The sequence below is a fragment of the Hyaena hyaena genome, unplaced genomic scaffold (assembly GCF_003009895.1).
Source record: "Hyaena hyaena isolate Hyena2069 unplaced genomic scaffold, ASM300989v1 scaffold_0, whole genome shotgun sequence".
Taxonomy (NCBI): domain Eukaryota; kingdom Metazoa; phylum Chordata; class Mammalia; order Carnivora; family Hyaenidae; genus Hyaena; species Hyaena hyaena.
Window position 1 is genome coordinate 13967826 of NW_024080632.1, and position 11902 is coordinate 13979727.

General features: G+C 59.4%; 1 protein-coding gene across 1 annotated transcript; it reads right to left on the minus strand.

Annotated features, from left to right (window-relative positions):
- Positions 1 to 760: 760 nt before the first annotated feature.
- TMEM119 (transmembrane protein 119) lies at positions 761 to 6742 on the minus strand. Its single transcript, XM_039227315.1, has 2 exons — positions 6663 to 6742; positions 761 to 2263 (listed from the first exon to the last, which is right to left on the minus strand). The coding sequence occupies exon 2, from the start codon at positions 2249 to 2251 to the stop codon at positions 1412 to 1414; it is 840 nt and encodes a 279-aa protein (XP_039083246.1). The 5' UTR covers positions 2252 to 2263; positions 6663 to 6742; the 3' UTR covers positions 761 to 1411.
- Between the last annotated feature and the right edge of the window lie 5160 nt (positions 6743 to 11902).

Sequence of the window (11902 nt, forward strand, 5' to 3'; positions counted from 1 at the left end):
TTGCTCCTTTCCTGAATCTGCCCATTCAGCCTGCCTGATGTGTCTCCCCCAGAAAGCTGCCCCACCCCATGGAACAGCCCAGAAGACATGGCCCACTCCCCAGCCCCGCCAGCACACTCATCCCCCACTCCCCACCCGTCCACAGTAAACCAGCAGCACACGGGCCAGAATAAAGGTTTATTGTGCCGGTTTGCTATATCTCAGCACCTAAAACATCGTGCAGAGGTCAGGGGGGCCCCAGATGAGGGACTGAGGAAGAGCACCCCCCAAGAGCCTCCCCAGATCAGGACGGAGCTCAGCCTCCCTTGTCGAAAGCTAAAGAATGCTGTGGGCACAGGCTGCCAGACCACGCATGTGAACGAAGTGTGGGGGGCCGGGAGCGCCCCCCGGCTCCAGGCTGGGTGTTGGAAACCCTCCCCCACCTTCCCAGTCTCCCCCAGAGCGGGGCCCCCTCACATGCAGTTCCCAGCTTCTGGGCTGCTTTGGGGGCCTGACAAGTAAGGTTCGATTCATTCATCTCATGCCCTTGGCAGTGACAGGATGAGCAACTGGTCCCCGGGCAGAGATGCCTGGCAGAACTCGAGTGGACCTGAGCACCCCCAGACCCCATACCCCTAACCCTGGACCAGCCGCAAACTGGGGGGCACCTTCAGGGACTTATGGGGCACTAATTTCCAGAATGTGCTCTGCGAGATTTTATTCTGTAGCTTTAAAAAAACAAGACAAAAAACCCCCCAAAAAACCCTGTGGTCAGAAGCAGTTTGAGAGACCAAGAGAACTTTACTGGAGTATGTGCAGAGCCTGGGGGGTCCTCCAAGGGGGGGTGCAGGGAGCAGGGAGGCAGTGTTTCCTCAACTCAATGGACCCCCAAATCCTTTTAGCACAGAGTACCTCAGGGAAGGCAGCCTTGGAAATGCTCACCTGGGGACCTGTCGCGATGTGTGCATGGGCCCAAAGCTTCCGGATCCATCAGGTCCAGGTAGCTCTAAGTGCACCCGCCTCAGGACGCTTGTCCCATTCACCCTGGTCCAAAACTCGTAGTTATTCTGACTTTTCTTTCCTACCCCTGGTGGTCTGCACCATCCCAGGGGACCCACGGTCCACGTTCCCAAAGGATACGGCTAATTTCATTGGCTGTGTTATCCTTCCCATCCCCCTCCCCGAGGAGCTGTGGTTGGAGTGTAGCCCTTTGGGGGTGCAGGGGCAAATGCTCCTGGAGCTCGGGGAGTTTCCCGGGGTAGGCCGGAGACTGGCATCTCTGCCCACTGCAGGGCAGGGACACGCTGGGATTTGCAGCAGGGGGTGGCTGAGGCGGGGGTGTCAGGGAGCGGAAAGGGTCAAGGGCCTTTCCACATCCGTGGAGGTGACCGCGAGGGGTCCGACAGTCAAGGCCAGCAGCCCCAGAGGCCTGTTAGACCTTGGGGACGGTACTGCAAGCACAGGGGCTCTCGGGGGGACCGGCGGGTCCTCTGGCTTCCTGGGCTAAGGAGGGAGCCGCTTCTGACTCGCCTTGGCCTTGGCCGGCCTCCAGAGCCTCCTCGGCCACCGCCGGGCATGGCTCCCCTGGCACCTCTGGTTTCTCAGCTGGGACCCCGTGTCCCTGGGCTTCCGGGTGTCCCTCCCGGCCGCCGCTCTCCTCCCCATCCGACTTGCCCTCCATCCTGGCTCCGTCTCCACCGCCCAGGGCGGCCCTGGTGGGGGACTTGAGGTTCTGGGTGGCAGCGAGGATGTCAGCCTGGAGCTGCTGGGAGGAATCGAGGGCCTCCTCGGACCGGCCGTCGGGAGCCCGGTCGGGGACCTCGCTGAAGGCCCGGGGGCCCCCGGCCCGGTCACTCTGGTCCACGTACTTCTTCTTGGGGAACGACGAGGGGTAGTAGGCCGAGGCCTTGTGCTTCTGCCGCGTGATGAGGGCGGCGCAGACGATGAACATCAGCAGGAACACCAGGGAGCCCACCACGGCGATGAGCATCACGTACTGGCGGAAGAAGTCCACGATCCCGTCCAGGAAGTTGGTGGGGGGCCTGGGGCCCGCCAGGGGCGTGGGCTGGGGCCCCACCGATGTGGGGCTGAGGGCCGGGGTGCGGGGGGGCGGGAGGCTTGGGGAGGAGGCCGATGAGCCCTCGGCCTCCCCGCTGCCCCCTGTGTCCTCCAGGAAGGCGGCCTGCAGGGGCACGGAGTAGGCCACCGCGGGCAGGGCCCTGAGGAGCAGCAGCAGAGACACGGCCAGCCTGGGGGCCACCGCGGAAGCCATGCTGTCCGAGGCCTGCGGGGAAGCGAGGCAGGAGAGAGGTCAGGGTGGAACTGCAGGGTCTCAGGGGACCCCGACGAGGTGCAGGAAACAGCACGTATCTAGAAGGCCACTTCCCTTGCCCACCAAACACGGACCCCGTCCGTTCATATGTGGGGTTCTTGCCTGCCCTCTACTTCACTCTGAGATCATCCCAGAGGGACCTTCCTTACCGTCCACCCTCAGGGTTTCACACCATGTCTGGGTATACAGTAAGTGCTCCATAAATGGATCTGGACTGACTGGGCTGAATTAAAATAATAACTTCCCCTTCCATTGCCTGCCGTGTGCCAGGTACTATTTTAAGTTTCTTACACAGCACTCCATTGAATCCTGAGAACTACCCAATGGGGGAGGTACTACTATTATTCCCATTTTGCGGGTGTGAAAAACTGAGGCTCAGAGGGGCTGAGTCATTGCCAGAAGAGGGCAGGCGTTCGGATCTCTAGGCACGAAGGGAGAAATGATGGTAAGGCTGAGTAAGTAAGAAACAGAATCACTGCGGGAGTAAGCCCCTCCTCTTCTGGGGAGCCCTCCCCCGCATCTCCCAGTGCCTCTGTGGTCCTACGAAGCTTCCAGACTCCCTGGGCACAGCAGAGGGCCCGGGCACCAGGAGCATGGCTAACCCTCACCTCGAGGCACAAAGTAGGGCCTGGAGGCCCGGGAGGGGGTGGCGGGACCCCTTGTGCCTGAAACAAAGCTAGAGCCTGCGAGAGCCCCAGTCCTGTGGCCACCAGTAAATGGGAACCAGATGAACCCCATGCCTCCCTCCCCCTCTCCCCTGCAAGGCTGCTCCCAACATGAACCCCCAGACCCCATCTGGCCCAGACAGCCTGGCTGACTAATAAATTCCACACGGCCCAGGTTTTCAGAGGATGCCAGCTCCTAAAACCCTGACTCTCCTGGCCAGCCTGAGGAGGGCTAGGCACTCAGACAAACCCGGGAGCCCCTTTCTGCACTCGCCTCATGGGCTGCCCCTGAGAAGGCCTCCTGACCCAATGGAGGGCCCAGGCCCCTGGCTCTGGATGAGGCTAGAAGCTCCAAGAAAAGCCTTAGGACTCCCTGTCAACATCCTCTCTCAGGGGACTGAGATGGGGAACAGAGGCCCAGAGATGGCGAGGGGCAGGCTCATGGTCACAGAGCAAGGTCCTGGCCTGGAGGAGGAGGTCAGGTTCCCAGCACCTCTACTGCAAGTCCCCTTGAGTGCCCGGGCCCCAAGCCCTGCTCCGTAAATCAGCTGACAGCACGGGGTAAGTGTGGGGATGTGGCGGGGGCTAGGGGGGCTTGGGGGTGGTGAGTTAGGATCCCGGCCATTGAGTGGCTTGCTCCTAATGATCTGAAGCCTCCCAATTAAGCATCGTTAATTGAAATTAATTGTACTGACATAAATTTGGACAAACTGCCTCAGATGGCAGAGAACAGAAAGATAATTCCAGGACATAAAAGACGCAAAACTGTTCAGGGGTTCGTTTTAAATGAGCTGATGACCCCGTGCTTTCCTAACAGGAGAAGCTCCCTCCTTTGCCAGAGGCCCCGCCCCTTTGCCAGCGGCCCTGCCCCAAAGCAACCCTACGGTTCAGCCCTGGGGGGCCTCACCTCTGCCTGAAGGTCGGGCTGGAGGGTCCCAGGCGACAGTGACTTGCCCAGGGACACCAGAGGGTACGTGTCAGAGCCGAGAGTTTAACCCTCCTCTGTGTGACTCAGAGTCCATACACATGCACACACACACCAGGTGTATACATGTACACACTCACATACTACACATACATATATACACCCACACATAGCTCACACACACCACACACACTCACGTGCTATACATATACATTTACACTCACACCATACACACACATATACACACACTCACACAAAAACACACATACACACATACCACACACACATACACACCATACATGCCATATATACACATGCACACACTCACACATTATACAAACATATGCACATACATACAACACACACACATACTCCTACACATGCACACACCCACATTCATACATGTACAGGCTATACACACACATGCACACACACATACACACTTACATCCATTCACACACCACACGCTCGTGTGTGCCCGGGGCTGGCCCAGAACCGAGCCGGCACCCCCCACCCCCACTGCACTGTTAGCAAAGGTCCCTACAGACACCTTTGATCCTTGGGGGTCTCTGTCCACCAGTCACCTCCCTGCCTGAGACCTTTCATAGTGGTGGCCGAAGCTTCTCACCACAAAGGGGCTATGCCCAGTGGTGCCCAGGGGGCTGTCCTGGGGGAGTCCCCGGGGGGCCTGTCCTGGAGGCCTGGTTGGCAAGTCCTGTCGGCAGCAAAGTGGCTGGAACCATGGAGACCGCCTCTGCGGTCTGCTCCCTCCGGCCCTCACTTTCCTCATCTGTAAAGTGGGGAGTCGGCGGGGAGGTGAGCACAGGTCCTAAGGGCCGGGGGTAAGATAACGGGGAGACAACAGCTGGCACAGAGCTCCTGTACACCCAGGAAAGGTGGGGTTGAGCAGCAGCCGCGTTCCGACCCCAGCCGAGCCCAGGGCGAGCGGCATCTCCCCACCAAGATGACAAAAGATGATCTTCTTCACCTGATGTGTAAAGTGGCTCATTGCCCCCCCCGCCCCCACCCCTCAAGAAATGACCAACTTTTTCACCCTGTTAAGTGAAATTTCAGCTCTGGCCACCTGGGAATCCAGGGCGCACACCCATGTGCATGCAGACAGACACACACACACATAACACACAGCTGGATAGAGGGAAGGGCTCCCTTCCCCCCAGAGCCTTGGGGTCAGGGACAGAGGATAAGGAGAGAGGCACGCAGCTATCACTGGCTGTTAAAGGCCGAGATTGACTCTCAGGCCGCCCACACCCCACATTCTGGCTTCCCAGAAAGGTGCAGGCAAAGTGTGGGAAGCCGGTTGGGCCTCGAAGGCAATGGCTGTGGGATCCTATTCAATGAGCCTCTGCCTTCTCTGGGCCTCAGTTTCCCCTCTGTAGAGTGGGAACCGGCCTGGACGGCTCTGGAGGGATCCCTCTGTCCGTCAGCCATCCGACCTCCTTCTGGGGGAAGGTTAGCCTAGCTTCCTGAGTCCTGATTTTTTTCCAGGGCTCAGACACTCACAGGCCAGTGGCAGCTGGGGTGAGGCCAACCCCTGTCATTTCACCCAAGAGGAAACTCGGGCCGGAGAGCGGGATCTGCCCATGATCACACAGCCAGTTGAGGCAGAGCCCTGAAGGGAGAGCAGGGCAGAGCAGCCCAGAGGGGCCACCGCCCAGCTATGTGTCCCGGGTTGGGCATGTCACCTCTGTGAGGCTCGGTGTCCACATCTGTGCGATGGGGATAAGGGCCACCTCTTTGGACTACTGTCAGGACAAGAAACAGCAGTGCCAGATGAGGAGTAGGTATCAATGAGTGGCCACCTGACTGTGAAGCACCCTCGCCCCCAGCAGAACCCCCAGCTTGGGGCAGGCCTCTCTTTAGGGCCAATCTCACTCGGGCTTCTGGCTTGAAATGTGCCTGGGGCATCCACAGGTGCTGCAAATCCACCCCTAGGGCCTGGGAACCTGAGGCGGAGAGGCCTGAGCCACCACCCCACCCCCACACAGACACTGGTGGCCAGAGGGGGAGGGGCAGCCCACAAAAACCTGGCTTCAATTAGTGGCTGTTGGGGGAGGGGGTCTGGCTGAGGCGCTACACCCCTCTGCCCCAGGGCAGCCAAGGACAGGGGCTTCGGTCCCTTGGAAGGGAGGCCGGGAGAGGGAAGGGGAGTCCGGAGGTTCAAAATACACACGCACACAGAGCAGCAGCAGCAGCAGCGTGGACACACAATATACGGACACACAACACAGACAAACTAGCCTGTCTCACAAGGCACACGCACAGCCACGGGGCCACACAGCCGCCCAGACACCCCAGAAAGTTTGCCCGGCCCACCGGCACGGATGCACAGAGGACGCACGACAGCCCCACAACGGGCTGATTCTCGGGCCACAAGGGCGCGTACACAATCCCCGACACACTCTGGGGCCCCCACAGACGGGATGGCGTGGTCCGGTCCGCAAGAGCCCCGCGCTGACCCTGCGCCGACCGCATGGAGAACACAGCCCCTGCGGGCCGGGCCGGCCACAACTGCACACATGCGCCGCCCCCCTCATCTCCGCACAACACAGCGAAGGTGCGCACACGTCCCGCCACGCAGACCCTTAGCGCAGATCACAGGCGCGCAGGGCCCCCGGCACACCCTCGGAATGCACGCGTACTTACAGACGCCCCCCAGAGTGTTCGCGCCAGCCCCCCCACCCCGGCCCTGAGCCCCAAGCCACCGCCAGGCTCCCCGGACAGAGGGGACGCGGGGACTCACCCGTCCCTCCGCGCACGCAGGCCTGGGTGCTCCCGCCAGGTGGAGCGTCGGAGAGTGCCAGCTGCCGCTGTTCGGCCCGCCGCCGCCGCCGCCCCTGCCCCCGCCTCCTTCCTCCCGCCGGCAGGCCGGCCGGGGCCAGCTTGATTCCATTAGGAGGGTTTGGGGTGGGGACAGGGGAGGGGCGGGGCTGCGCTGGCCACACACAATCCCCCCCTCGCTCACAGCCCGCACTCCCCCAGGCACCCCTCCACCTCTGGGGAGCACCAGCTGGGGCACTTCCTTCTTGATGGGGGGGTCCCCAGGACTGGCCCTGGGGCGGACAGACAGACAGGGCTGTCCTGCAGCGCTCCCCCAGAACAGCGAGCCGGGGGCCTGCCTCCCTTCCAAAGGGTAGGAGGCCAGGGAGGTTCAGGGGCCCCTGGAAGTGAGGAGGAAAATTCCCCAGCCTCGATTCCAGCTGTGACTCAGGTTTTCCGAGTGGCTCGGGGTGCAGAGTGGGAGCGGGGTGTGTGGAAGGGAGAGCCTGAGCAGAGGCCTCATGGGGGGGTCCAGATCTGCAGCAGGGAGCTGAGCTCTGGCACCCACTGTCTGGCCCTGGTTGGGCTCTTCCCTTCTCCAGGCCTCAGTTTCCTTGTTTGCCAGGGTGGGTGGGAAGCTTCCTGGGCTCCCTCTGGCTCTGACATTCTCAGATCTGTGGCCTTACAATACCTCAAACGGAGGGACACCTGGGTGGCTCAGTCGGCTGAGTGTCCGACTCCGGCTCAGGTCATGATCTCACAGTTTGTAGGTTCGAGCCCTACATAGGGCTCTGTGCTGACAGCTCAGAGCCTGGAGCCTGCTTCAGATTCTGAGCTCTGCACCCCCCTGATCCTCCTGGCCTCACCCTCTGTCTCGCTCTCTCTCAAAAATAAACATTAAAAAAAAAAACCCCACAATACTCCAAATGGAGTGGCTGGAGCATGCGTGGGGGCCCATTTCACAGGTGGGAAAAGTGAGGCAGGGTGTATTCAAGTGGCTTAACCAGGAAACTGAGGCAAGTCAATAGTGATTCTGCACCTGGGATCTCTGGCTGACCCGAGAGCTCCGGTGGGAGTCATTCATTCATTCATTCATTCATTCATTTATTCGTTCGCAAACGCTTACTGAACACCCGTAGTGTGCCAGGCACCAGGCCAATCAGGTCTCAGGGGTACATCTCACACAACCCAGCCCTCTGTAGAAGTCCAGGGAGAAGGACGCATGCATGAATTACTTTTTTATGAAAGGGAAAGAGATATGTAGGAGAGAGGTCAGGCCCAGAGCTCAGGGAACCCCAGGGCAGGGAGAGGTCCCCGGATAGAGGAGGCGGGAGTCGTCGTGGAGGACAGCAGACAATCTGAACAAGACACCCTGGAAGGGCATCCCAGCAGCAGGACCAGCCTGGATGAAGGCACCGCAGCTGGAATGCCACACTGTGGCAGCATGTTAGGCTGGAGCATGAGGCGGATACAAGGGAGGTGCAGGTAATGAAGTCAGCAAGAGCGTCAGAAGTCACCGGGTAGGAGGCAGTAGGGAGCCACAGAAGAAACGGGACAGGGGGAGTGCGTGAATTAACAGTTCCTGCCCGCCCTTTAGGAACCAGGACTCTAGATGACTGCCATTCCTTCCAAAGGTCCCAGCAACCCCTACTCACCTCCAAAGGCGGCGGGGGGGGGGGGGGCGTTGTTTGGAAACAAAAACAGAGAAGATCCCATTTTCTCTTGGGGTCACCCCCAAACCCTGCATCCTCAAGGAAACGAATGACTGCCGGCCAGTGGACGCTCATAGACGCACACGCCCCCCAGGCACCAGTGGCTGGTCCCCACCTTCAAGAAGGCTAAGGGGCACCCAGGGCCCGCTGCCCGGGGGAAGGAGCCCCTGCCCGCAAAGCCTGAGGGCTGCAGGGAATCTGACCCTGCGAAATCAAGAGGCAGGGGCACAACCCACCCAAAGAGGATGGCCCGGTGGCCCCCGCCTAAGTCAGGGTCATCTGGAAACCGAGGGCAGAGAACCTCTGCTGCTCACAAGGCTTCTGGGAAAAGTCAGAAGAGCTGCAGGGCAGAAACGAGCATTGCTTAGATGCCACGTGTATGAGTTTCCTACAGTCGCCATAACAAATGACCACAAACTTAGCGGCTTAAACAGCACACATCCGTCATTCACAGTGTTGGCAGCCAGAGGTCAGAGATGTTTCATCCCCCAGTATTCAGGGGAGGGACGCTGGAAGCCACCCAGCTGAGGCCTCACGCTGCATCTCTCTGGCTCTCTTCCACACCTCTCCCAATTTCGAGGACCTTTGGGATGACATTGGACTCACCCAGCTAGCCCAGGATGACTTTCCCATCTCCTAACCTTACCTTAATCCCATCCGCAAAACCCTTTTGCCATGCCATGCCGGGTGACACATTCGCAGGTGACACATATCTGTAGGTTTCAGGGCTCAGGATGTGGGTGTCTCTGGGGGAGGGGCCTTATTCCGCCTGCCACACTGAGACTGAATATTATTACTTGTGTCCTGTCGTCACCCACCCTCCACAGAGCCCACGGCGGTGCCTCAAGCCCACCAGGCTCCCTAAGTGCCTGGGGAGAGGATAAAGAAGCCAATCCCATTTGACAGATGTGGAAACTGAGGTTCACAGCAGCGTGAACTAGCTCCAAACGCATGCAGAGATCAGAGCCGTTTCTTCTTCCTCAGCCCCTGTGTCTTATCTGGAAATGAAACTGCCAGGCCAGTGACCCTTCCGCTGCCAAGGGACTCGTTCCCCACCGTAGGACCCCTGTACTGCCTCCATCTGCCCCGTGAGAGGCCCACCAGACTGCGCCAACACACAGACGTGCCCACAAAGGCACACACGCTCTCCGTAAGCCAGACACCCCAACCCACGGTCTGAGGACAGCACAACGTCAGTGACCCTCAGGGGCAGAAAGGATTCCCGAGTTCCAGCCCCAGCTCACCCAGCAGCTGGGGAGGTGGGAGGGGGCTGGGCAAACCCCTGCCCCTCTCTAGGCTGCAGCTAAATGTGGGCTTGGACTGCATGTCTTCCACGAGCCTGCCAACACTGAGGTCCCAGCGCTCCCACAGTCTGCACTTCGTTCGTTCTACAAATTTCTCTTGATGTGTCCTTTACACCCAGCCGGTGTCAGGCTCTGGGAGACAGTGCTGAGCAGACACGGGCACAGAGCTTCAGAGTAGAAGGGAGACCTGAAGTAAACGAGTATATGAACAAATGAATATCTAACTGCAAACTGGGCTCAGGGTTGGGAGGGGGCGGTTCTGGCGCTGTAGGGGGCTAGTCTGGTCCCAGAGCTCCTGGGGGCCTCCATGAGGAGGTAACAGCAAAGTTGCTCATTAGGATGAGGAGGAGGTATTTAGGAAGGCAAGGAGGCAAGAGAATTCCCAGCAGCAAGAATACCACGTGCAAAGGCCCTGAGGAAGATGAAACCCGGCACCTTCAGAGCAATGCCTGAAGGTTATTGTCCTTTAAGAGTAGATAAGCCATGGGGCACCTGGGTGACTCAGTCCATTAAAGCATCCGACTTTGGCTCAGGTTATGATCTCACAGCTTGTGAATGCATGCCCTGCATCAGGCTCTCTGCTGTCAGTACAGAGCCTGCTTCAGATCCTCCGTCCATTCTCTCTTTGCCCCTCCCCCATTGGTTTTCTCTCTCTCTCTCTCAAAGTAAATAAATAAACTTAAAAAAAAAAAAAAGTTGAGCCAGGCCTGCAGGTCTGTTTTGCGCCCTGCCAAAATGCCAGCATCTAGGACTGTGCCTGGCACACAGAAGGTGCTCAATAAATGCTTGTTGATGTGCGAATGACCATTCCGACCTCCCCTCCTGCATCCCCAGGTTTTGACAACCTCACGCTCTGAGAGTTGGGTCCAGCCAGTCTTTGTCTGCCTGAAGGTCCCACATTCTTCTCTGTCCAGTCCCAGGGCCTGCTGTGGGGCCCGGCCCAGATGGCCCTCAGGGCCTGCCCCGCTGTGGATTCAAGGTGAGCGGCCGGGCTGTGGCGTGGAGCAGGCCGGGCCACTCGTCTGCAGCCTGTAATCCCGGCCTTGCGGCAATCCCGGGCCCCCGCCCTGTGCCCGCCGTACAATTAACAGCTGAGCCCCCGCCCTGCTGAGCAGCCTTGGCCGTGGCCGAGGAGGCAGAGAAGGGGAGGGAACCCCCACACCCCAGGCTCTGCCAGGGTCCTCCCCAGTTGAGCCTGGGGCCGCCTGGCCCACCGCAGCCTCTGGTGGGCTGGGAGCCACCTCTAATTACACAGCCCTCGGGCCACCGGGGCCTGCCCTCCTGGCAAAAATATCCCAAGCCTTTCATGTGGCTGCAGAAGCCTGGGCTGGGCCCCGTCACGGCATAGTCCTGGCCTTCAGAGGGACACCCATGGAACGGCCGCCTGGGGGGCGCTCCGACGAGGCGGAAGGCTTCATCCGGGCAGGCCAGAGCTCTCGGGGTGCTGTGAAACCTCCCTGGGCCTCAGTTTCCCCACCTGTAAACTAGAGAATTTCACTTGCTCCCCAGCTGTTTACTGAGCACTTGTAAATGGGACCCGGGCCGTCAGTAACGGCCATTTTGCTTGGTCCGCTCCCTCTGCCCCGTGCACTGTCGTCCATGCTCCTGCACATCTTACAGCTCAGTCATCACCACCTCCGGGAAGCCCTCCCGGACCCCATCCTCTGGAGACAGAGGTCAGCAGCCTCCTCCGTGTCCCCACCAGGCTCCCCATTCGGAGGCCTTGGGCCCGCCGGGCTCTCATGGCCTCTGGGCACGTGACTCTAGACTGTCTGCTCCTCGGTCCAGAATCAAGGTCTTTTTCTATTAAGGTATCTCCACTCCATCAGTGCCTGGACACAGTAGGTGCTCAATGAGTGCATCCACTGGCTGAATGACTTTAGCCCAACCGTGCACGTCACAGATGGGGAAACTGAGGCCCGGGGAGGGGCCTCAATGACATTGTGTGCTCTGCAACGGCTCCTGTATGGGAACAAGGCAGACCAGGGCCCTGCCTCAGGGAACTCCTCGTAGGGCACACGGATGAGAAACAAGTCAAGTGGCAAATCGGGAAGATAATCCAACACTGCGAAATGCTACCAAGGAGATAAAAAGGATAAAAAAATAGCTTAGAAGTAAGTGGGAGGCAGGTGCCTGGGTGTTTATTTTAGCCACTGTGGTCAGGGACACTCTCTGAAGGCATTGCTGAACTGAGGCCTGCAGGACAA

Excerpts from the sequence above, each read along its gene's own strand:
- TMEM119 (XM_039227315.1), bottom strand. The coding sequence starts at position 2,251 with ATGGCTTCCGCGGTGGCCCCCAGGCTGGCCGTGTCTCTGCTGCTGCTC.